Genomic DNA, 26,541 nt, shown 5'->3' with positions numbered 1-26,541 from the left:
TTATCAAACCGTGACATGCCTCGTTTGCCTTTTTCTACATGTGTCTCGTTTTATGTTGCTCGTTGATGTGTCCGTCATTCTGATTTGTTGGCGCTTGAATAAACATCGCCACAAACTTATCATTTAACTTGGAAAGTAGTTGGATGTAACTTTTTTCTGTGTTTGGTTAAATCGATAGCAGGTTATTTATATATCTATATATTATTATATATATATCAAAATTGTTTCCATCAGTTCTACAAAAACACTCCCCAAGTCCCTTCTTCGAATTGAACGACCTTGCTTTTATTTAGTCAAACCAACATATTAAGCCTATTATCAACAACCTGTGCGGTGAACATGTTCTGTAATATATACTTAGAATAGCCCATAGAATGCAAGAACACGTTTTCGTGGTTTAAAAACGAAAAAATTTGGCATGCTTTCCCGGACCTACCCTAACTGGAGCTGGTACAACGGGACTCCATAATTCACCACTCTGTAATTTACGTACAAAATTACTATTGATTTTTTACACAAAAATACTGTTGCACATTTCGGCGATTTTAGTTAGTAAAAACAATCATCAAATAATAGTGTTTGTCGGAAACCATATTTCATACAAATAAATTTCTAAATCTCAATAACATATTTTTCGATCGCAAGGGAAAATAATATTAAACATCTTTCAATAAGTGGCGCCAATTACTCGAGGCAAATTCATTTCAAATCAATTCCCACCGTTTTCAACTCGATTTGTTCAAAATCAACGCTCATACAAAGCATCAAGTAAAATCACCAGGGTGTAAACATTAATTGTCAGAATATAACAATTATTTTTGTAAATAAGATATTCCAATGACACGCCTGTATGTTAATTATTATAGCAAAACACAAATCAAGTTAAAGAGACTCCAATATACTCTTTTGGGGTTTTCCAAGACCCGTAGTCTTTGGAATTTGATCAATAAATTCCAAACCACCAAAGAGTTGCTGATATTCTGCCACTTGTGCGTTGTAGAATTTAAGTAACTCTTCCTTTGTCAAAATGTCGTGTTTTTTGACAACGAAAGCTTTTGCCGCTTCATTATAAACTGGATGAGCTGTACGAACAACAACTGCTTCCGCCACACCTGGATGAGACAGAAGTACTTCTTCGAGCTGGGTTGGAAAAACCGTCATATTTCCGTGAGATTTGATGACGTTCTTAAGTCTGTCGACCACGTAAACGACTCCTAGCTGGTCATAAAATCCCTTCTTCAGTTGCTTCCTTGTTGTTTAAATATCCTTTGAAAACACCTGGACTCTTCACATAAAATTCTCATGATTACCAGGACCAAGTTTTGACCCGTTTTTAACATCGATCACTTTAAGTTGAACATTGGGAGAAAGCTTTCCTACACTTTCAAATGGAGTTTGTTTTGTTAGAGAGCACGAAATTGACCCACATTCAGAACTTCCATAACCACTTGTCACAATCACATTAAACTTATCACTTGCTTTCTGCATTAACGCTTTGGGTGTAGATGCTCCACTAACTAGTAGAAACCTCAGGCTTTTGTTTCTTTCCAAAACCGCTTCGTTTGTAATTTTGTTAAACGTCACAAAGTCACTGATAACAGCGCCAACAACATCATAATTTTTCACGCAATGGATGAACAACTCTGGTGGAAGATTTGTTGTAATAACATGTTTCACTCCGAAAACAATGTAGACAAGAAAACTCAAGAATCCCATCATATGTGATTAGTAAATCAAATCTGGATCAAAAAAACCAAAGGCCCCTGGCAGGCTGTCGATCGCACACCGTATCAATAATAATGTATTAAAATCCAAACACAGCGATCTTCAGACAGCTCAGATCGATTTATTTAGAGAAAAATATATTTCGCCTAAAACGGCATCATCAGTTTCTCCATTTACCAAAACTGCCAAAAAGGAAAAAAAGAAAGGAAAAGTCAAGAATCTAACGCAAAAAGGTTACGCAAGCTAAAAATAAATAAAAATTAATAAAAACTATAAAAATATTCAGGTTTCAAGCATTAACTAAAAAATAATAAAAGTATGAATTAACTGCATGTGGTCAGACCTGTCTGTACTACTTTGCTTTCAAAAAACCACTGGCGCTGACACCGAGTGAGCACACAAACATACAGAAGCAACTGAATGTAAAAACAGAACAAAAGTGGAAGGGGAATGGACGTCACGAACTGGAGACAGGTAGGCCTGTGGGCGAACAGGTGTGACCGATAAGACTCGGTGAATGATAAGACGATAAAAACAGGTTAACAACACAGGAAAAGTCATCAACCCGTTACAGCGAAAACAAGCGCAAACAAAAACATGGTCCTACGGGCGGGGAATAGCAAAACAAACTATTTGCATGATGGTGTTACCATGGTTTGCACATTGATTTGTGCCCGTATTCTGTGCAACCATAAGTCCTCATATAGATCCAAACTCCCTGCAGGTGGTTTTTGCACGAACGTCACGTCATAGCAACTTGGCAATATGGGTCTTTGCTGGAATGTTTCGCTATGCTTCTTCAGGTAGTGGTTACCCAGCGCCGTAGCATCGCTATCTAGCGAGCACTCGAACTGGTACCAAGTAGACCTGTGAGCATTCCAGCGAGTGGAGAACTTGTTTTTCGTCTGCCCAACATACTGGGCTCCGTAGGTTTTGCACGAGGCCACATATATCCCATAGTCGCGACATGTTAGTCGCTGACGCAACATTATTCTGCCTTTGGGGGTACACAGGAAGGTAGTTGTGGGCACCATGGGCTCGTGGTTACCATGGTGCCCGCACAGCGCACAGTGGCCGCAAGGGGCCGATTGGCCAGTGTCCAGAGGCTCGGTGTGATGGGCAAGCTGCTTGTAGTGGCATAGTTTGTTAAACATCGTTGGTCCTCTCCGATAAACGATGGAAGCATTTGCCTGGAGGCTCAATTCCTTGGGCGAAAGACGCAGTATATGAGGGAATGCTGTTGCCCAGATAAGTTTGTGCAGGCTTGGAAGCGAGTCTACCGACTTGTTGTGGAAGAATCTAGACTTCCAAGCGCTGGCTGTTGCTAACACATCGCATGTCATCCTCATCGGGAAATTGGATTTCACAGCTTTATCTTTCAGCCACAATAGGGCCTTTTTGTAGTCGCTTTCATTCTCGTTTAAGCGCCGCATCCGTATGGCTTCGGAAAACACAATTGATTTAAACACATGGATTGGGTGGTGGGAACGCCCATTAAGAAAACAACGGTCAAGTGCTGTGGGCTTAGTGTGATTGGTGGTTTTGAAGCCCGCCAGTGACATGGGGTCGATAATGTGGCACACATCAAGAAATTCAACTCCAGTGCATGGCTTTGCCGTTGTGGCTTGGCGGAAAGTTAGTTCCAAGCCTGCGTTACGAAAGCATTCCACCAACTTCTGTTGTATGACATTGGTTGTTTTAACGCCAAGCGACACTCGGCCAATCGGCCCCTTGCGGCCACTGTGCGCTGTGCGGGCACCATGGTAACCACGAGCCCATGGTGCCCACAACTACCTTCCTGTGTACCCCCAAAGGCAGAATAATGTTGCGTCAGCGACTAACATGTCGCGACTATGGGATATATGTGGCCTCGTGCAAAACCTGCGGAGCCCAGTATGTTGGGCAGACGAAAAACAAGTTCTCCACTCGCTGGAATGCTCACAGGTCTACTTGGTACCAGTTCGAGTGCTCGCTAGATAGCGATGCTACGGCGCTGGGTAACCACTACCTGAAGAAGCATAGCGAAACATTCCAGCAAAGACCCATATTGCCAAGTTGCTATGACGTGACGTTCGTGCAAAAACCACCTGCAGGGAGTTTGGATTTATATGAGGACTTATGGTTGCACAGAATACGGGCACAAATCAATGTGCAAACCATGGTAACACCATCATGCAAATAGTTTGTTTTGCTATTCCCCGCCCGTAGGACTATGTTTTTGTTTGCGCTTGTTTTCGCTGTAACGGGTTGATGACTTTTCCTGTGTTGTTAACCTGTTTTTATCGTCTTATCATTCACCGAGTCTTATCGGTCACACCTGTTCGCCCACAGGCCTACCTGTCTCCAGTTCGTGACGTCCATTCCCCTTCCACTTTTGTTCTGTTTTTACATTCAGTTGCTTCTGTATGTTTGTGTGCTCACTCGGTGTCAGCGCCAGTGGTTTTTTGAAAGCAAAGTAGTACAGACAGGTCTGACCACATGCAGTTAATTCATACTTTTATTATTTTTTAGTTAATGCTTGAAACCTGAATATTTTTATAGTTTTTATTAATTTTTATTTATTTTTAGCTTGCGTAACCTTTTTGCGTTAGATTCTTGACTTTTTCCTTTCTGTTTTTCCTTTTTGGCAGTTTTGGTAAATGGAGAAACTGATGATGCCGTTTTAGGTGAAATATATTTTTCTCTAAATAAATCGATCTGAGCTGTCTGAAGATCGCTGTGTTTGGATTTTAATACATTATTATTGATACGGTGTGCGATCGACAGCCTGCCAGGGGCCTTTGGTTTTTTTGATCCAGATTTGATTTACTAATCACATTGGAAAGATACGGCCTGGATCACCATGGACCCGGCAATTGAAAACTACCAAAAAGATGTGTACATGGAAGCCAAGGTTAAGTTTTTAAGACGAAGCTTGCGATGCCATCTGCTGCTTCCCTCTAACTACCGCAAAGGCATTGATTTGGACCTACTTTTGATCCAACAATCACGCAAGATCAACAAACAGTTATGTCTGCATAATAAACGGTGTAACAATCTACTTCACAATTGGTTGGCATTACCTGAAGCCTCTCGATGTTATCTACTTAAATACAAACGAATGGTTACGTCCAAATTCATTGAACGATACAATTGGCTTGCGGCAAAACAAGTAACGAGGTATAGCACCGCACCCAGAAGTACTTTGAAGCCTTCGACATCGAGGAACAGGAAAAGCAAAATGCGGTACAATTTGCGAACACAAAAACGTTTGGACGAACAACTTTTGGATCGAGCGGAACACATGATATTAAATAAATCAGACTACGTTCTCAATTCAGACGATAAAATTCTCTTAATGTATGGCCTGAATTTTGTGCCAACGCCGCAGTGGAATGAAACAACACAACATTCAGAATGGGTTAACGCCATTAGACATGTTCGCCGTGTAGAATGGCAGAGTCTCTATGGTGAAGAAGACGAGATCAAAGAGCCGATCCCTGAAAAGCTTAAAATACCGAAGCTTAACAGGCCTAACAAAAGTGAACTAAGCGCAGAAGTTCTAGCCTACACAGAAATGGTTTTTGCCAAAGTCAGGAATATGGAGACATCCGCCAGACGCCTATTCGTTAATCGGAATAATCTGACTTCAAATCTCAGAGAGAGTTTGTACAGATTAACGAAATTGACCAGGGAGAAACAAATAGTAATATGCAGGGCGGACAAGGATGGGAAAATCATCATTCTGAACTTACAAGACTACAACACCACAATGTTAAAACAATTCTCCGCGTATCACCAATTACCCTTGACGCGTTCCACAGTAGGTTCGGAGATGCAAAAGATTAAAGACACCTCTGATGATAAGCTCATTAAGCTGCACAAGTTTGGAGTCGTAAGCGATACCATCCTATATAACACGGCTGGCATCAAACTCAATGGTTGCACCTATCGACATATCTCTGGTCCTACAGCAAAATTCTTTGCGTGCAACGAACCCGGATATGCGTATCCGTTGTTCAAAACCCACAAGCTCGCACCTGAAGAGCTGCTGCATTGCAGTATTGGAGAGATGCCAGTGAGACTGGTGCAAGCATCTGGAAACACCACGACGTCCCGAACTACGATTTTCCTGGAAAGCATTTTGCAGCCGATCAGTGTACTCTACTGCAAGGCAAACGTAAATGAATATTGCCGGGACAGTAAAGATTATTTAGAAGAACTCCACAAGTGGAAGATGGAAAATGCGCAACACCTCTCCAAGAAAATGCGGCGCCAGGAACTATGCATTGTGGCAGGGGATGTAAAATCATTATATCCCAACCTTCCCAGATCCATTATACGCCAGGCTTTGAAGGCGGCTTTGAATGGTCACTCAACATTCACCGCGCAGGCAAGAAACACCATCATCGAATTGACAATGTTTTGCATTGACAACGCCATATTGAGGAATGCAGATTCTTTTTATTGCCGAAAAGAAGGCATTGTCACAGGTGACAATAACTCAGTATCGGTGGCTAACATTGCTGTTCACTTCATTGTTTGCAAAGCTGCCAAAGCAATAAACAAGGCGTACATATTTAAGAGGTTCATTGATGACATTATATGGGTGTCGCTTGGCGTTAAAACAACCAATGTCATACAACAGAAGTTGGTGGAATGCTTTCGTAACGCAGGCTTGGAACTAACTTTCCGCCAAGCCACAACGGCAAAGCCATGCACTGGAGTTGAATTTCTTGATGTGTGCCACATTATCGACCCCATGTCACTGGCGGGCTTCAAAACCACCAATCACACTAAGCCCACAGCACTTGACCGTTGTTTTCTTAATGGGCGTTCCCACCACCCAATCCATGTGTTTAAATCAATTGTGTTTTCCGAAGCCATACGGATGCGGCGCTTAAACGAGAATGAAAGCGACTACAAAAAGGCCCTATTGTGGCTGAAAGATAAAGCTGTGAAATCCAATTTCCCGGTGAGGATGACATGCGATGTGTTAGCAACAGCCAGCGCTTGGAAGTCTAGATTCTTCCACAACAAGTCGGTAGACTCGCTTCCAAGCCTGCACAAACTTATCTGGGCAACAGCATTCCCTCATATACTGCGTCTTTCGCCCAAGGAATTGAGCCTCCAGGCAAATGCTTCCATCGTTTATCGGAGAGGACCAACGATGTTTAACAAACTATGCCACTACAAGCAGCTTGCCCATCACACCGAGCCTCTGGACACTGGCCAATCGGCCCCTTGCGGCCACTGTGCGCTGTGCGGGCACCATGGTAACCACGAGCCCATGGTGCCCACAACTACCTTCCTGTGTACCCCCAAAGGCAGAATAATGTTGCGTCAGCGACTAACATGTCGCGACTATGGGATATATGTGGCCTCGTGCAAAACCTGCGGAGCCCAGTATGTTGGGCAGACGAAAAACAAGTTCTCCACTCGCTGGAATGCTCACAGGTCTACTTGGTACCAGTTCGAGTGCTCGCTAGATAGCGATGCTACGGCGCTGGGTAACCACTACCTGAAGAAGCATAGCGAAACATTCCAGCAAAGACCCATATTGCCAAGTTGCTATGACGTGACGTTCGTGCAAAAACCACCTGCAGGGAGTTTGGATCTATATGAGGACTTATGGTTGCACAGAATACGGGCACAAATCAATGTGCAAACCATGGTAACACCATCATGCAAATAGTTTGTTTTGCTATTCCCCGCCCGTAGGACTATGTTTTTGTTTGCGCTTGTTTTCGCTGTAACGGGTTGATGACTTTTCCTGTGTTGTTAACCTGTTTTTATCGTCTTATCATTCACCGAGTCTTATCGGTCACACCTGTTCGCCCACAGGCCTACCTGTCTCCAGTTCGTGACGTCCATTCCCCTTCCACTTTTGTTCTGTTTTTACATTCAGTTGCTTCTGTATGTTTGTGTGCTCACTCGGTGTCAGCGCCAGTGGTTTTTTGAAAGCAAAGTAGTACAGACAGGTCTGACCACATGCAGTTAATTCATACTTTTATTATTTTTTAGTTAATGCTTGAAACCTGAATATTTTTATAGTTTTTATTAATTTTTATTTATTTTTAGCTTGCGTAACCTTTTTGCGTTAGATTCTTGACTTTTTCCTTTCTGTTTTTCCTTTTTGGCAGTTTTGGTAAATGGAGAAACTGATGATGCCGTTTTAGGCGAAATATATTTTTCTCTAAATAAATCGATCTGAGCTGTCTGAAGATCGCTGTGTTTGGATTTTAATACATTATTATGAATCCCATCATATGTAGTTGTTTACAAACGGTTAAAATGCATTCACCAGATTGCAGGTTTACAACAAACTTATAATTGCGATTGAATGCATGAAATTGGCATTTGTCACAACAAGAGCTTTTGGTTCACTAGTTGTAAACGATTATTAATGGATCCTTATGAATATCAACACCGCTCGATGATAATATTTCTTCCACTACTTTCTTTTTCCCAAAATCATCTTCAAAATTTATTAAATCCTTAAGATCATAGATACTAACGTGCTTAAGTACTGACTTTAACTCCTGCTTCAATTCTTGGTTTTCGCAATATCTTTAGGCACAGCGTTGATATTACCAGTAGCCAGTGTAGCCTTGCACAACATAATTCCAAGTATTAAAGTAAAGCATTTTGGATGGAAGTCAACCACCAAGCCAACAACATCACCCTTTTCTACACCAATGGAACGTAGTTTGAGTGCAAACTCAATTGACTGTTGGCGGAGTTGGCTGAATGTCCACGATTGATCATGGTAAGGATCTACCAAGGCCACAGAGTTGCCGAAGTGTTCCATCTTTTCTAAAGCATATTGGGCGATGGGAACTTGTGGAATCTCAACATCTGAAAACGGGCTTTTCAGCACCATTGCTACCAATTATTCGCACCGCTGTAAACAAGCAACTTTTAGACATTAGTTGCTTTTTATGTTCGAGTCCAGTTCACGAACAGGCTGTTATTGTGACGTAACAATGTACGCTCAAACACATCGCACTGCACACACTACTAAATACTGTGTATATTCATATGATATTTGAATCGCAAATCCAAACATTCTTCATTCAAAATAATTATCGAACCGTAACACTGGTCTATTGACCTTTGCTTAGTTTGTAACGTAAACTTTGTTGACTAATCATTAGTTGGCGCAAAATAAACACTCAAGCATCAATGAACCGGAACGAAGCACAATTCTCCTGATTAATATCTAAGAAAATGGTAATCTTCTCAAGTTACCAAAATTATGCGTGCACATAACCCAGTCTGTGACTTAAAAGTGAAGTACATTTCGTACTTGACCTGTATTGATTTAGTTTATCTTAGCCAACTCTCTTCGCGTCTGCTTGCAGTGCTTGCGCATGGTAAGAGTCATAACGTCATACTGTAGTGGTTTGAAATATAAAACTGCATACATCTATCTCCACTCAAGTTAGTTAAGAAATCAATTGATGCATCGGCAACTTGATGCTTTTTCTAACCATTGTCCTTTGATCTGCGCACAACTTGTCCAAAGTCGAACTGTATCAATAAAGGATCCTGTTGCTCATTTTGCAGACTATGAACATATGTGCGAAGTTTGACCAGTGACGTTAAACGATCAGTTAAAAGTATATCTGGTGGGAAACTGTAAGTTTTATATGATCACGATCGGCAACCTCAGTCACCCGATGAATTTGAACAGTGTTATTTCACTGCTATTTACTTTTTAAATTGCGAAATCCAAGCAAGCAAAATCATTATGTAATATCTAAACACGTTCTGTAATCAGTTTAGTACTTTACTACTTACTGTTCGAGTTCGTTAATACAATCATTCGCAATCTGGCACAATCATAGCGCCATCTATAACAGGCCTGGACACCGGTCGCGCTCGTTTCTAAACTGGAGGCGGATGTGTTTCAACTGGTTTCTGCGGTCGTACGGGACTTCTAGACAGTCTTTAGCGTGTTATTGCTCGGATAATCACATGAAATAGTTTTTGCCGTGTTATTGATAGGTTAATGCGTGTGAAACGTAGGAATGACCGGTGTCCAGGCCTGTTATAAAGGGCGCTATGGGCACAATCAACCAATAAAGTATTTTTCGCAATATAGTTCGCAACTGGAAATATTAGAACCATCACGTTGCCTCACCATGAAGGTGAGGTTTAAGTTATGACATCACACCCAAAATGACGTCATGTGGTGTAACTGAGCAAAATTTGCACAATCTCATGTTGAAATACAATAGTGATTGTTACGGACAATAAGCCCAGTACAAAATAATTATTTCCCGCCACTACAGTGATTTTGTTGTCGACGTCTTATGACGAAAGAAGCACCTACTATCTTACTATCGCCACGTTTCGGCCGGTGTATTGTTGAGGCCGGTGTAATGTTGAGGCTGGTGTAATGAGTCTGTATGTGCTTTTAATATTGTTTTTGAACAGGTGTGGTCAAAATCTTTCAAAAATCGCAACCAGGAAATTTATTTCGAGAATACTGGAATAAACGTGAATATTAAAACTTGACCGAACTTATACAACCAGTTGAAGAACTGTAAGGTGGAATTGAGGAAGGGCTTGAATTTCACATCCAGTATTGCTTTTTCGGTTGCACAAAGTATGTAACTGTGCGATTTCAGCACTTGTCCACTTTGCAGTACATGACTTTTCGATAAAAAATGTTTTTTTTTTTTTTCAGTACAAGTTTTATTATACAGTGGAAAACGCTGGTACTCCAGTATTGCTTTTGCGGTTGCACAACGTATGTAACTGTGCCATTTCAGCACTTGTCCATTTTGCAGTATATGACTTTTCGATAAAAAATGTTTGTTTTTTTTCAGTACCAGCTTTATTTTACAGTGGAAAACGCTGGTACTCCAGTATTGCTTTTGCGGTTGCACAACGTATGTAACTGTGCCATTTCAGCACTTGTCCATTTTGCAGTATATGACTTTTCGATAAAAAATGTTTGTTTTTTTTCAGTACAAGCTTTATTTTACAGTGGAAAACGCTGGTACTCCAGTATTGCTTTTGCGGTTGCACAACGTATGTAACTGTGCCATTTCAGCACTTGTCCATTTTGCAGTATATGACTTTTCGATAAAAAATGTTTGTTTTTTTTCAGTACCAGCTTTATTTTACAGTGGAAAACGCTGGTACTCCAGTATTGCTTTTGCGGTTGCACAACGTATGTAACTGTGCCATTTCAGCACTTGTCCATTTTGCAGTATATGACTTTTCGATAAAAAATATTTTTTTTCAGTACAATCAGAACAAAAGTCGTGTGCTGAATTTACCAGTGCTAGTCTCTTACAATCCCATTTTCGTGCACAAATCCCAATCAGCTTTACATAAAATTTTTTGTTTTATTTATAATAAGGTGCATGTAAATTACAAAGCACAATTTATCCCAAAAGTTTTGGCTCCGACAAACATTTGTGCGACTTTCGGTTTGACAGTAAAAACGTGTTTGAGCAGAAAATTATTCCGTAAGTGCTGACACTTTCAGGCAAAACCCGCTGTCATTCAAAAATTCGCGTTAGAAGCTCAAATCGTACCAGCCACAAACTACAACATGTACAAATTACTTTTATTCAGGCACGAATTCAATATTAACAAATTAACAAAGCGATATATTCAAGTGTCGTATGATGACACCAACATGGTACCATCATGTGCAAAACGTATCACATTTTATGCCTTTTAAAATTACTGTTTCGCCGTATTCTGACATAACGGCTAAAATATCAAGTTCGCTTATCATTACAAATATCATGTTTTGTAAACTGTGTAATAGGAACATATATATGTCGTTGGATTTAGGGTAAAAATACCAGAATACAAAAAGCAACGCAAAGAAGGCCCAATTGCTTGCAGGAAACTTAATTTAAAACAAGCAAGGCATGTGATTAAATGTGTAATATAGCATGCTGAATAAACTTAAATACTTTCGTCATTGTTTTTTTCCTTTTTTTCTGCCCAGTGTTGTTTATTGCTGCTTCCAAACACCAGAAAACCGAGAGCACCCGTTGTGTAGATCCCAGCACCCAACCAAAAACCACTTCGCCACCCCTGCAATGGATCTTCCTTCTGTAAAATACCGAATATTTTTGGATTTGTGAATAAAGTTTCCAAAATTTAGTAGGTTTTTTATTTTGTCCTGGTAACAAGTAGTGGTGTGCCGAATTGTCTAAATTCGATTTGGACCAAAACCGAATATTTATAAGGTCCACACGCTATTGTAGATATTCTAGGATGTTTTTCTTGAGTGAAAAAATTCGGTTTTGACTAAATCAAAACAAATAATTCGGCAAACCGAACCTTCGGTACATCACGAGTAAAAATTGTCAAGGGAAGGTAAAAGATATTCATGATTTTGGAAAAATATTCATCTTTATAGAATTTTTTAAAGCATACAACCACAAAACCATGAAATATTTAAGTTGTTGTTGTTAGTTTAAAACTTAGTTTTCATACATTGGAATCCCTTAGTGAGCCAACCACTTGCGGCGCTATAAACCCTGCGCAGCTTCCAAGAATGTTGCCAAAGCTGAAGAGTAAACCACAGAAATCTGGTGACATATCCACCAAACATGCTTTGAATCCGGGTACACTAAAGGCATCCATGCTAACTGAATAAAAGCAAAAAAATAAGTCGACTGTATTATTTCAATTAAACATTGATCATACGTAATTTATTTGTCTAAACTTTTAGTGCTGAAAACCTAGTAATACACTTAAAATATTGCTTATATTCTCCTGGTGATTTGACTAACATGTTGACATTAAAAACATATTTAATATAACCTTATTAGTCTCACTAACCAATCAGGGTGAAGCAAAATATAGTGAAGGGGATGTTGCAATGCACGTAGCTCACGAGTGCTATGCAAAGGGCAGGTACCAGCAAAGCTGTGATTGTAACAGGAATACTAGTTTTAAACACATTTAAAGAGATAATATTATTTGAAATCAAGCCTCACCCAAAGCACCGCACGCTTTTCTTACGTAAATAGTTTTTGCTTTTCTCACAATAAAGAAATCTGCCAGGTTTCCACAAACCATCATTAGAACAAATTTGGTGACGTAAGGAATGGAGCTTAGAATTCCGCTCTGAGAGGCATTTTTTTGAACATTAAGATAATTATATCAAGTAAGATCGGAGAAAGTCAGCAAAAAAAGTCAGGAGACATAAAAAAAAGTTACGAACTTACTGTTTTAACGTTAAAATGCAAAATTGTCACAAAGTAAGTTGGAAGCATGGTGAGGACAATGTAACGACCGATGTTTGCACAGAAATGAGCGTAAGCAACACAAATTACTTTTGGTGAAAGTAACATTTTCTTCCAAGGTATAGAACACTTTTCTTTCACCTGAAACAATGAAAAATTCCTGAACTAATTTCAAAATATTTTAGCTTACTTCTGCTACAATTTCATGATTAATTCAAACCTAATTTTGAATTAAAATTAAATTTTCACCCTCATTTATTTCGGATTCAAGCAACAGACTTCCACAAAGCAAGTTTTGTCAATATTTTAAATTACAGTGTTATTTCCATCGAGGAGGGATGATTCTATGTAGTTCCTTTCTCCCTCCGTAATCCTCGGATGTTTAGAGGGTGAGTCGTGCATCATCATCATCCATAGAAACGACCAAACCAATGACGCAATTCCTTCACAGATACTTTAGTTTTTTCAGCAACTTTATTTCTTTTTTACACCGACAAACCTGTCATGTAGAAGACAGACTGCCATCCATACGAGCTCGTCATAATTCCGGCAACAGGGAGAATTAGGCACGAACCCAGAGCAGCACCTGAACCAAAAGTAATCAAATAAAACAACAGGTTTGCAATCAGCAGTATATCGGATATAACCCTTCACACGTATCTAGCAGTGACCACATTTCAATGCGTTTTAAGCCACAATATATTTCACCTGCAAAGTAGATAGAAGTAAGCCTGCTTCTCTCATTAGGCGGAGCCCACTTTCCCCACATTCCATGCATCACAGGATAAGAGACTCCCTGACAACAAATATGGCATTATTATCACGGCAAAAAAAGAAGTTTTTACTTCACAAAATACATGAACACAAAGTCATCGTTTAAGTATTCTTATAATATTGCAGCACTTCAAAATAATACTGTCCATAAAGTCTAACTCTAAAAGGTATTTGTAAGCGGAGCGAATGTAGCTGTTTTAAACCTTTTATTTTTTAGACAGAACGAACAATATTCGGTTCTTGATTATGACAAACTAATGAGGAACGACCTACAGAAAAGAATCCAACCAACACCCTCATGGCAATAAGTCCACTCGATCCACAAGTTGAAACAAAAACAGGAGTCAACAAAGTGAAAAGCGATGCTACACACAGGGAAATCCCCCACACCATAACCGCGCTGTACCTTCTGCCCAACCAAGCACCGGGAGTCTGAAAGAAAGATGTTGAAAAGTCATTTTTTTTTGTTACAGATTAGTTGTTCAATATTTTTTTACATGCGTCTCTCTTATAGTGTCTGTTGGCACATGGTAAACCGAACTGATATACAAAAACCTTTATATCATGAGCTTTCTTAAAGTGCTGCTCACCCAATCATGTGTAACAACTGTCGTAACTAAATATGGGTAAATGCACCAGATGACGAAACAAGAGAGTGATACGAGTAACTGTAAACTTATATTTGCTGTAGAGTTAAAATTGTTGTCCTGGAATTACTTGAAACCTTAAAATAGTAGAAATTTACAGATTTCTTTGATTTGAATCAACAATGATTTGATGATATTACCTGAGAAAACACGTATCCGTAAAAATAAGCAGCCAATATCGTTCCTTGAAGGGTTTTGTCCCATGCAAAAGGTCCATCCTTGGCAGTGATATGGCTTGCGTTGCCTACAACCACGCAAAAGTATTATTTTGTTCTGACAAATACATGGGAAACACAAATCTCACTTCAAACTAAAACATTTACAAACTATGAATAATTGACAAAGTTATGTAGGTCACAGAATAATCGCATCTAATTTCCTGTGATTACGTTTCCCACGCTATACGGGACAAAACCATTGCCTCTGGTTACTATTTATTATGACACCAAAACTCGATATAACGTTCCCGATGAGATCTTTTTCGGAAATGGAACTAAATTTACTAGTCACAGATACGTCTTACCACGGGTTAAAGTAGAAAGGTGGTCGTCACAACCGCTGACTAATGTCAGGTTTTGTTGATTTGCTTGAAGTTCGATTGCCGAATAGTTCACCATGGCAACTATAACCGGACTCAGCGAAACTCGCAACGAGTAAACGTTGAACATTCCCATAAAACCCATGAAAGCGAGTACATATCTTGCAGGGAGACGGGACAGACATCTGGAACACTTTCGAACAATTGGCATCATAACTCATGCAAAATTAAGTTCAAAGTTTGTTGATATACTTACCACCTTGCTTTGAGCACAGCATGACATTTTACACAAAGTGTAATTAAAAGCAAACAACTAAAATATGATCCAAGATCTTCTGTGATTTAATTGAAAAATATCATAAAGATGTGGGATTTCTGCACAAACAACGAATTTGTAGCATTTCTAACTTCGCCTCAACATTGCCTTACAACAACGTGAGGTTGACTGAATTTAGCCATAACATCATAAAATTCTGTCACGTTTATTGTGTCTGCTAAAATCTGTTTAATACGTTGATGCAAAGAGTCGACCCTGATTCACACAAATCATATCAGCCACATACATGGCATGACCACAGTAACGTAGCAACAGCTACCTTTGATGCCTTGAATCTGATCACAAACAATGTAGAGTGCTGAAATATTTTAACTGGATTTTGGCACATGCACAAAAATTCTCAACGCGCTTGACTGACTAATCAACGCTCAGCAGTTTTTTGACTCGTCAACATTTTTGCACAAAAAAGCCCATGTGCAACGTATAAGGTCATGAAATTGTAGCTGGTGCAAAGTTTAAATATACTTATCTACTGCGCGTCAAAATGTAGAAAACTTAAGCAACGCCTGCAGAACTTACACTAAATGCACAGAACAAGTATGATGTGTGAAGGTCTGTAATTATCGCAACATGATTGTTTTGTATCGTGTATTTTTATCTTACATCTTAATTCTAATCACTTCACTTACAACAGACCATCTCATTCCTAATCCAAATTTTTTCTGTGTTGACAGAGGATTTGCTGGTTAAAATATTGACCAGGCTATATGTCCATATAAGTTAAACCGGCATGAAAAGTTTATACATTTTACAGTTTACCGAATACGATTTTTCTACATTGCTTTTACTGCATTGACAATGGCGGCCGCATCAATTTCGAAAGCCGCAAGAACCTTTTTCGGAGCTGCACTGTATAAGGGCAGACCATGGACGCCGCTGCGAACGAAATCGTGCGAAAGCGAGATGTTGTTGCGTGACATCATAGAAGCCGCTGCGGTCGCGCGTGAGTGCTGGCAGCAAGCCTTATGCGTAGGAATGGAAAACATTGTAAAACTGGTTAAACATAATGTTGCATTAAACAGGGGACAAAATGTGAACAAGTGCAATAAACGGATTTTTATGTTAATTTAAGCTGAAGACAGATGGCCACTGTTGGACCTATTATGTCTTATTTAGTTGTGTAATAATAAAGCAGTTACTGGGACAGGGTGTTCTTGTTGTTACAGCATTTATGATAGCTAACGTGATACATCAGCCTTTGAAAACACGACAGAGACAAACCGTTAGTTTACCATTGTCATTTTGTCCACTCACAGCAAAAGATAGAAGTAGGTTAATTGAACTTTGGCGGACCAAATTAGCTGTTATTCTGTCGTAATACCACTTTTTGCCCGACAGTATAGCGTTGCCGACGAGTTCGCGTCATAAATGATTTACTTATTAGTTCGAAACAAGAAATGTTGGAATCATCAAATTAAAGTCAACACAAAGGGGAGGTTAAAGTTATGACATCACACCCAATATGGCGTCATGTGATGTCACTCAGCAAAAAAAACCACCATTCCCGTCTTATCGGAGTACAGAGTAATGTCGTTCCTGCTACACCCTTTGGTCTTCCGTTAATTAGGGATAAATAAACCTTTGGTTTGTGACGTCACAGTGACATATTTTTGTGTGATGCTTAACCCTGTCCTGACCTTTAAGGTAACGTTTGCTGTGGATTCTCCTATTTTTTTTTTTTTTAACTATCCGATATCTGCAAAAAAAGGCACCTTCTCCTATCTAAACAATGCATTTTTTCGACGCGAGTCACGTGATGTTCTTTTCTGGTCAGCGCAAAAGGTTTACGATTTTTGGTCGCAGTTACTTTTCGTGTAGTTTTCTACATTTTTTAGTTGACGTAGAACCGAAAAACTTTGGATATATGTTTTTTGTAGATGTACCTTTAGTTTTACGCAAAGTTGCCATGGCCGTGGCATATGCACTTTGTAAAGACGTGCAGATTAGGGCGCAACATTTTGTTGTAAAACTAAACAAAATTCTCCGAAACAAAATTGTAAAAAATATTACCCATATTAGATTCACGTGACTAACTGGGCCAACATGGCATTTCACGATGTGGTTGAAGCCCGGAAAGATCAGGTATTAGCCGTCACTAATGTCAAGCGTCCGACCCGTATACTGAGCAGAAAACCTGATCGGTATTCGTGGCCAGGATATCCCGGGTTCAAGTCACGGTGTGGTAAAAAAGCAAGGTTCTGATTAATTGTTGTTTTGGAGATCTGCATGAAGTCTACAATCAGTTTCACTGATTTTTGTCATCTACACCAACTTAAATATTTCATATAATTATAAGATTTTCATATAAATAACTTTTATTGTGTTACGCTTTGCGCTTGAAAACTGTTGCGTTGTCGTTCTTTCTCGTGCTCCTTTCAATACTGCGTAATTCCCCACATTGTACCTGCCTTAAATGAAAACTCACAAAGGCAAGTTCAATAATCAGTTCTCTTTTAACCATTTGAAAAACAAAATATATAATTGGTATATTTGCAAAAGCTAACACTTTTAAACCATGCAAACTACTTTAACACAAATCGATTAACACAAAACAAAAAATGATATTTTACACATGGATTTCCATTTCCTCAGGTAATTAAGCGGTATTATAATACCAAACTGGATGAGCTGTACGAACAACAACTGCTTCCGCCACACCTGGATGAGACAAAAGTACTTCTTCGAGCTGAGCAGGAAAAAATCCGCCATATTTCCGTGAGATTTGATGACGTTCTTAAGTCTGTCGACCACGTAAATGAATCCTTGCTCGTCATGATATCCCAAGTCTCCTGTCCGAAACCAACCACATTCATCTAACACTTCTTCAGTTGCTTCTTTGTTGTTTAAATATCCTTTGAAAACACCTGGACTCTTCACATAAAATTCTCCATGTTTTCCAGGACCAAGGGAGAAAGCTTTCCTACACTTTCAAATGGAGTTTGGGTAATTGCAGAACACGAAACCAACCCAAAGGAAATCATTCAGGTTTCAGAACCTCCATAACCACTTGTCACAATCACATTAAACTTATCACTTACTTTCTGCATTAACGCCTTCGGGGTTGGAGCTCCACCAACTAGTAGAAACCTAAGGCTTTTGTTCGTTCAGTCACATAAGGAAGTAAAAGAGGCGTGTTAAATATTTGCTAATACCGCAAGTTTTTCCTGACATATAAACGTCTGGCGGGTGCTTAAGTATGAGTTTGTAAATATTTATATTTAACGACGTTTGAGTATTTTCTATGTTCCATGATTATTGAGGAATCGGAAGAAACTTAGTGTGCTGAAAACAAGACTCCCCACGCAGTCACCCGACTTGCACTAGTTCAGGGGTTGTCAAACTGGGGTACGCGTGTAAGTTTTTCTTGTCAGAAAAATTAACAACAATATTAGGATACACCACCTATACAGGTTCATCGAAAGCGTACGTTGTTAAAAAAAGATTGAGAGAATACGGGTTGGGCGCTTGGTCAATGCTGCCAATAAACGCCATATTACAAATCGAATCGCAAGCGACATCTGGTGGTTGTAGGCAAATTTCCATTCCGACACACGGTGCTGCGACATACGCGAGTCATTATCGCATTGAGCAACTTCGGTCAGGGGCGGGTGATTGGCAGCATTGGTCAAGCGCCCGATCTGAACAACAAGAAAAAAAACCTGTTCGGGATTCCTGGCTAGGATATCATGGGTTCAAACCTTGTTGTGGTCAAAAAAAAGGGGAAAAAAACTTCGGTCAGAGCTTGCCTCATATTTCATGAAACCTCGATCGGAATTGCACCTGGGATAACTTGGGCTCAACAGCGTTACTTTCTGGTAAACCTTTTTTTATTCAAGAAATATATTTAGTGATGGGTTTGTAAAATCGGCTCAATTTGTTTTGACTTTAGTCGGCAGCGTGATAGAAAAATAAAAAAATATCTGGTTTCTAAAATAAGGTTCACAGGCTTCGCAGCAAGGCATTGCAGCCAAGCTGGATCAGCCACTTTTCCCGACAAGTCTGAGCAAGACCTGAAAAATCAAGCTCCCGCCCAGTCAGAAATTATAGTTGTCGTATTACCGGGCCTTGCCAGAATTAATCGACAAATACCCGGGCTTTCCTTGACATTCGTAACACAGAGATATTTGTCAAAATTAGCATAGAAACATGCGTGATAAACAAAATTCGCTTGTGGTGTATCAAAAACACCGCTGGAATTCGTGTCAACTACAGTTGAGTTACCAGAGGCGTATGATAGAAATGGCCGTATCTGCATAAATCGATGATGTATGATAGATTGGGTTGATAACCCCAAATATAATGCGGGTAAGTGGATTTATGCCGTCCTAGGTACGCAATTTGGTCATAGCAAAACTATGATCGACTTAACAGAAAAATAACTGAGAACGGCTTTTATTACACTGTATTTGCAATTTCAAGGTAATTGCGTTAGCAAAACTGCTTTTGCTTTGCCGCAAAGAGTTTTTAAAAAACTTTCTACGTCCGAAGAAGTATACATTTCACATATTTTTTTTGTCTAAAAAAACACATGCATTTTCTTTCACAATTCGTAAAACAACGTTTACGAAATAATGAAAGAATAATAATGATGTTGGAGGACACCATGTAGGTACGGATTATTAGAACGACGGCCAAAACGACAAGGAGATCATTCATGCGCAAAATCGGTCTTTTTCGAATGCGTGGCCTGCAGAAGACTGTAGGCGACTTATATCTAAGGCAACCCAACTAGTATTAGGTGACAAGCATTAATCAATAACAGTAAGTGATATAAACGTAGGTTTATTAATTAGGAGGTCGTTATGTTACGCACCAAAACGAAACGTTCGTTTTACAAACCATACCATAAACTTGCAAGAACACAGCGATGGAAACGTCGCAAAATTGCCGATGTGGCACACAATGTATGTGAGACATCGATGACTTCTGTCAGTTCAAATGAAGAAGTTGATGATATTTCCTTAGATAGTAATGACAATAAATCTGTTTGTAATACTTCGTCTACTAGTAGTTCTGCACTTCATGACCACTCACAGTTGGAATTTTTGGAAAATCATTTTAGTGATGATGAATGTGACACCGGCATCCCTGCTATGTTAGATAATTCCATTGATTGTGCAGAAAATTATGATGTTGTTAGTGCATTGACCACATGGGCTCTTTCTGAAACAAATGTCCCTAAAGATTCAATTTCAAGACTTTTGCAAGCTTTGCACCATTTTCATAAAGAACTACCTCGATCATACAAAACTCTCATACCCAATCCCAACCTTACATATAGACCTATGAATGGTGGAAACTATGTACATCTCACCAACTGGATGTCTGGTTTGAAAGATCTCTTGAAATATTCATTTCAAGGCATGTCAGGAAATATTAGTTACTGTTTGCTCATTAATATAGATGGCCTTCCTCTTTTTCAGCACACACAAGATTATAAATTATATCCTATTTTATGCTCCATATACAAGACTGTATCAAGGCCCCTTTGTGCTGGGATTTATTGCACAGAGAAGTCTACCAATCGTGAAATGCCTGAAGGCGATGTATTTCTCAGGGAATTTTTAAAGGACATTGATTTTCTCTTTACTCACCCCATTTCAACAGGCAGCCAAGTTTTCCAAATGGTAAACAAAGGTATTTACATTTGCGATGCACCTGCAAGGTCTTCACTCAAGAAAATAAAGGCCCACAGTGGATATAATTCTTGTGAGAGGTGTCAAATCACTGGTCATTATGACTCAGTCTCACATCATGTATGCCTGCTAGGTTGTGAAAAGACTCCAAGAAAAAATGAAGATTTCATTTCTCAATTTGATAAAAATCATCACCGTGGAACATCAATATTAGCTGAATTTGGAGTAAATATGGTGCATGGTTTTGTATTAGATTATATGCACTTATGTTGTCTTGGAGTTACAAAACGATTGCTTAATTGGTGGAAAGGTGTCAGAAGGTGTAATAAATTGGTAACTTTTCCAATGAATATTCCTCAATTTTTAAACTTCTTCAGACAAAACCAAGCAAAGCTGTCAGCGACTGCTGTACAAAAGATGGATCAGCACATTAAACAATTCAAAGATTTCATTCCTGTAGAATTTAATCGCAAAATGCGAAAACTATCTGAAGTGGCATACTGGAAGGCATCAGAGTTCAGACTTTTTTTGTTGTGCACTGGATTTGTAATATTAAGGCACAAACATGTTATATCACCTACAAAATATAATCATTTTCTTAAGTTCTGCATTTCTTTACGATTCCTTGTATATTCACAGACAAGTGATCGTAACTTAAATTTATGCACACAGTTGTTAAAAGGTTTTGTCACTGAGTGTCCAACTTTGTATGGAAAAGGTTTTGTGTCTTATAATGTCCACAGTCTTGTGCATTTGGTTGATGATTATAAAATGTATGGTTCACTTGATTTAGTAAATAGCTTTATGTTTGAGAGTTTTCTTGGGGTGTTAAAACACTATGTAAAATCTGGCTTTAAGCCATTACAACAAGTTGCTTCTTACTCTCACCATGCAAATAGTAATGCTGTAACATTCACCCAGGCTAAATATAATAAGTTAAAAAAGGGTGGAGTTAGTTCTGTTTTAAAAACAATTACTACTATACCGATGCCTTATTTTGAAAATGCTGTTTATTATAAAAAGGCAAGACTGTACAGTGATTGTTTAATTGTGCCAAAATCCTGTGGAAATTCCACCATTAAAGTTGGAAGTGTGATTGCACATGTAGTTAATATTTGTGTCAAATCTTCATGCAAATATTTCATAGTGAGAAAATATGAGAGTGTCCAACCATTTTTTACGTCACCTGTTTGCTCGACCCATGTTGGAATTTTTGAAGTTGATCACTTAAGCTCACAATTGGAGTCATTTGTATTTGACTGTTGTGTTACAAAATGTGTTTTACTACCGTACAAGAAGAAGTTTGTTGCAATAGAAAAGGTTCACACCACTTGTTAAGCATAACGTTATGCTGCAACCTTTATCTTACCAAAATTGTTTTTTACAGGAATAAGCAAATTTTAACAATGAAAAAGTACTTGTGTGTACAGTTTGCAAAAGGAGGGAAGACTGATATTGTTTATAAAAATTGGATGTTGAACGACAACCTTTGCAAGTGGCCAAATGAGGGTCAAGTAGAAGAGCTTGCAAGAAGTAAAGCTCCTTGTATGGATGACTGGAAGACATACAGCTGCAGCATTTTATGTGCATCTAGTAATGATTTTTTTTGCTTGCTAAAATTCTGGACATATGGTGCTCTAACCATATTTTTTTCAGATTCATACGATCGCTGTGCAACAAAAGCGTACACTACAAAAGAGGTAGAGTCTTCATTTTCAGAGAGTGACGACAATGAAATGGTGGCACCTCTCCTTAGAACAGACAGTTTTTCAATTCCTTCAAATGTGCCAAAAATCTTTACCAGTTCACCACCAAGGTATGCCCAAATAAAAAATAAAACGAAAGCTGCTATTAATACAAACTCTGTTTCAGCCCATTTGCTATTCCGAAAAAGATGTCACCTCGAAAAAAAAGAAGAGTGGAACAAGACCATTTAGCCAACATTTTTCATATGGTCATGAAAAACTCAAATGAGTTACAATCCATTCAAGTGAAGCTCATTGCAATGGAAAATCAACTGGTTAAGCTAGTAAACAAGGAAACAAAAGCTGCACCCTTGGTAATTAATTTCAAATCAGCTAAAGAAGAACAGGAATTGGAAGTTATCATGGAGAGCATCAAGGTAGTTAAAAAAATGTTACTTCACGGCAGTGCATCCCAAACTTTATTGGCTTACAGCACAACACAAAATAAAAACATTTTATATTTTGTGTTGTGCTGTAAGCCAATAAAGTTTCAAAAAACATTTAGCATTCAGTGGCACATCGAGGAGCATTTACATTACAATGTTACCATGAATATAACAAACTTGCATACTGAATACATAGGAAAAAGCTTGCAGTACCCTTTTGAATGGCACCCTGGTTGGGAATTACTTGTTGTCTATAAAATCTACAAGGTATTTTGTGTTATAGAACCATGGTCGAATTGCTGAGATTGTTGAACGAGATTCTTTACGTGGGACTATACGTTTTTTTTGAAGCTGTTTCTGCACCGTGAACTTGCAATGAAATTTTCTTGGACGGGCATGGGAGAAAAAAGAAAGCCAAATTTAAAGATTTCTTTCAAGGAGCACAAGCTCTACTTGTTTCTGTTAAGTAAGTATTTCATATGTGACTATTAATTGCTACTGCATGTTGCTTTTAGCTAATTATTGTGAAAGCTTATTTTGAGAAAGTTGTGCTTATAAGTTCTTTATTTTTAGCATTGCATTTTGTTCAAAAAATTGTTTTTAAACTTAGATGTTCTACATCACACCAAACACGAAAACTTCGGGCATCAGCTGCCAAAGGAAATTCAAATTTGTTTGGCCAGTGCCGCAGATTGGGACGGAGGCAGGGAGCGGCGACGAAAGCTCAGTTACAGCAGTAGTTCAAGCAGTGACACAATTCCTGTGACTGATGTGTTTGTGTAAACACAATAAATATTCGTTAAAACATATTGTGGTGGTGATGTTCCTGTTACCAAACATAGATATATATATGGGACATGTAAAACATTCAAGCAAGGTACATCACTGACGGTCGAAGTTAGGCCGGATGTTCACTTTCGTGTCATACCCCATGTATAGAAGTACGGGCAATCAATGGGAAGCATTTCTTGGGCCAAGCCTAATGCTTTGAAAATTCGATTGTGGCCCGTACATAAATTTCTGACTGGGCGGTGAGGTTTGAACTCACGACCATGGGCTAACCAGGCCCAACGGCTTCACGGGGTATATTGTGGCCAAGGTACACTGGTGCGCGAGCGCACAACTTGTCAGGCGACCTTCACATGCGTATAGAGGATCTCCACCACCGTAATCAGACAACGCAGAAGTAATGCCATGCTTTCGCATAGCAAGGCACGATCGCCCCACTGCGCAGGCCCTTTATATTTGGCGATTACAGCTCTAATATTCTGATCATAAGGTTCACAGGCTGCGAAGCCTATGCGAAAGCATGGCATTACTTCTGCGTTGGTTTCCAAAAGTAAGGGGGGCACAAAAATCAAAGCTAGTCCTGTTGAAATTTGTTTATTGAAGTCAACGTCCTTACTTTTGGATTGAAATGACGGCAAAATTTTTAGGAATGAAAAATTCGATCACGTTTTCTTCTAGGTATATGGTTCGAGAGCTTGACCGATGTTGCCTAAACCTATATTGATATCGCTTCCAAGTGGGCGTCGCAACGATCACGCTTACTTGCATTGCATTTGTGCACCTCAAATTTCTTAACAATCGTTATGTGTGTTGAATTCGTATCCCACATCATACTTTTTGCGATAAAAACAAGTATCTGTGAACGTCGAGATAGAAATATATCGTAACTATCCGTCTTATTGAAATGAAAAACGTGGTTATTTTTGTGCGTCAGATCCTCAATCAAGTTTACCACTTCCTTGACACTTAAAATTATGCGCTGCAAACAAAGGGAATGGGTTTCCCTGATGTCTTGCACGCAGAATAATTTCGCTGGCGAAGTTTGACAGTGTACAAAACGTTCATAGGAATTAAGGCGATTGAAACTTAACACCATAGAAGTAGTTTCTCTTGCAAATTTGCACGTCATCAGTGAACTGTCATTCTTCTTCCTTGCAATGGTAACATTCTGAAGACCCATAAGGCTCGACAGCCCCTTCTCCTTTCGGACAAGCTCCTTTGCCGGCATCGGTTCATCCCAATCCAGTTCCTGTTGGCACAGACAGTCGATATATGAGACGAGCCTTAGCACCACTGGCAAATAATGAATTCTAACACCAAGCGTTTTCTTTTATTTATGATATATTAAAATATTGTTGAAACTGTTTTTTTAGTACCAAGGTGACCAGACATGCTGTCGATCATGTTCCATAAATAGTTTAAGAAACCCTGCCATATTTTGTGACTGCATAATGCTATTTTAGTTTCCAACTAGTTTTGTTTTTTATAATATACACTTTTTGTGCCATGATGTTTAAGTTGGGTAATGTTACAAAAAAAATCGGTTAATCCAGATGAGATATGTGCGACAAATTTTTCTGGACTAAGCGAATATCCGAAAAGTCATTTGTTTCAGACTTTGCTATGATGGCGGTTGGTCAATCGATGTTGAAATTTAACTGAGTTCGAAAAACCGTTTTTAATGTCTCAACAAAGACACTTTTTGGTTAACCAGCTCGTTTGACTTTAATTATTAGTTTGAGAGTTTTAATGCAAAGTTATTTTGTTGTATGGAAAATGATGGAAATGTGATTTGAAAGGTCTCGCCTCAGGAAACGTAGATTACGAATAAACATGTAACAGAAAGTGGTTTGGTGTACGAATGCAATGTTGCAACAAGAAAATCCAACCAAGCACGAATTACGAGTTGTCAAAAGAGCTTTCAACCGAAGTAGGCGAACATTACATTTCAGTATTTCGAATATTTCTCTCAAGAAAATGCTTACAAATCATTTGTACCCCCAGCTTCACACAAATTTCCGAAAAAACTTAATCCAGATTAACCGAGTTTAACTGTCTTTAGCAAATCGTGTGTTTTTTTACTCGGCTGACTTTTTGTATGCGTCAGGTTTCTGCCAATAATTAACCGGGTCACTGGCCAAACTACCAAAGCGTAATTGGCAAAAAGACGGTTTACTGGTGCATATAGTAACTAAATAAGAAAAAAATAGCTCACGCCACAAATATATATGTCATGTTTATGCAGTCGTTAAATGACCTAATTACATGTTTTTAAAACATAATTAACATTAATTTGAATGCTTACGAATTTATTTTGCATGACAATGTGAGAGAAATGCTCTGATTGTTCAGTAGGCGCCAAACTTTTGTTTATTTTATTTGAAGATAGTTGGAGGAACAAACTTGCGACTATGGGTTCTGCTGAAGTAGAAAATGTACTCCAAACAACACAAAATTGTGGTGACTTTGTAACAGCAGCATTTTTCTATAGGTTTTAATCAAGAGAATTGACATTGGTAACGGATTCACCAATGCTGCTATGTTTATTTTGGCATCGATTTCCTCAAATTACTCGTCTGCAAAATGAACGTCACAAAATCAACAAACCTGAAAAAGGCAATCGACCCAGTTTGCGGTTCACTAACGACAAAAAAAGTTTACTGAGGTTTAGGTTCATAGCAGCTAAGGCGACATTTCTGCGTTACCGAGGTTCAATGACAGCTTTATTTTTTAAATACTTAAACCTTTTGTATAACA

General features: G+C 38.9%; 1 protein-coding gene and 1 pseudogene across 1 annotated transcript; both read right to left on the bottom strand.

The window, feature by feature from the left end:
- Positions 1-882: 882 nt before the first annotated feature.
- LOC145890280 (2-succinylbenzoate--CoA ligase-like) lies at positions 883-8,587 on the bottom strand (annotated as a pseudogene).
- A 4,085-nt stretch (positions 8,588-12,672) lies between these two features.
- LOC145890279 (sialin-like) lies at positions 12,673-15,102 on the bottom strand. The gene is made up of 8 exons (XM_082981295.1): positions 14,877-15,102; positions 14,494-14,597; positions 13,980-14,138; positions 13,641-13,728; positions 13,432-13,518; positions 13,248-13,375; positions 12,915-13,073; positions 12,673-12,813 (listed from the first exon to the last, which is right to left on the bottom strand). The coding sequence occupies exons 1-8, from the start codon at positions 15,100-15,102 to the stop codon at positions 12,673-12,675; spliced, it is 1,092 nt and encodes a 363-aa protein (XP_082837421.1).
- Between the last annotated feature and the right edge of the window lie 11,439 nt (positions 15,103-26,541).

This window comes from Ascidia mentula, chromosome 2 (genome assembly GCF_947561715.1).
Source record: "Ascidia mentula chromosome 2, kaAscMent1.1, whole genome shotgun sequence".
Lineage (NCBI taxonomy): Eukaryota > Metazoa > Chordata > Ascidiacea > Phlebobranchia > Ascidiidae > Ascidia > Ascidia mentula.
Note: the sequence above shows the minus strand (reverse complement) of the source record. Positions and strands in the feature narration are given on the sequence as shown.

Excerpts from the sequence above, each read along its gene's own strand:
- LOC145890279 (XM_082981295.1), bottom strand. The coding sequence starts at position 15,102 with ATGCCAATTGTTCGAAAGTGTTCCAGATGTCTGTCCCGTCTCCCTGCA. Across the intron at positions 13,376-13,431 it reads GTCTGTCTTCTACATGACAG|GAATTGCGTCATTGGTTTGG; the intron begins GTTTGTCGGTGT and ends GTATCTGTGAAG. Across the intron at positions 12,814-12,914 it reads TGCATTTTAACGTTAAAACA|AGCGGAATTCTAAGCTCCAT; the intron begins GTAAGTTCGTAA and ends AATGCCTCTCAG.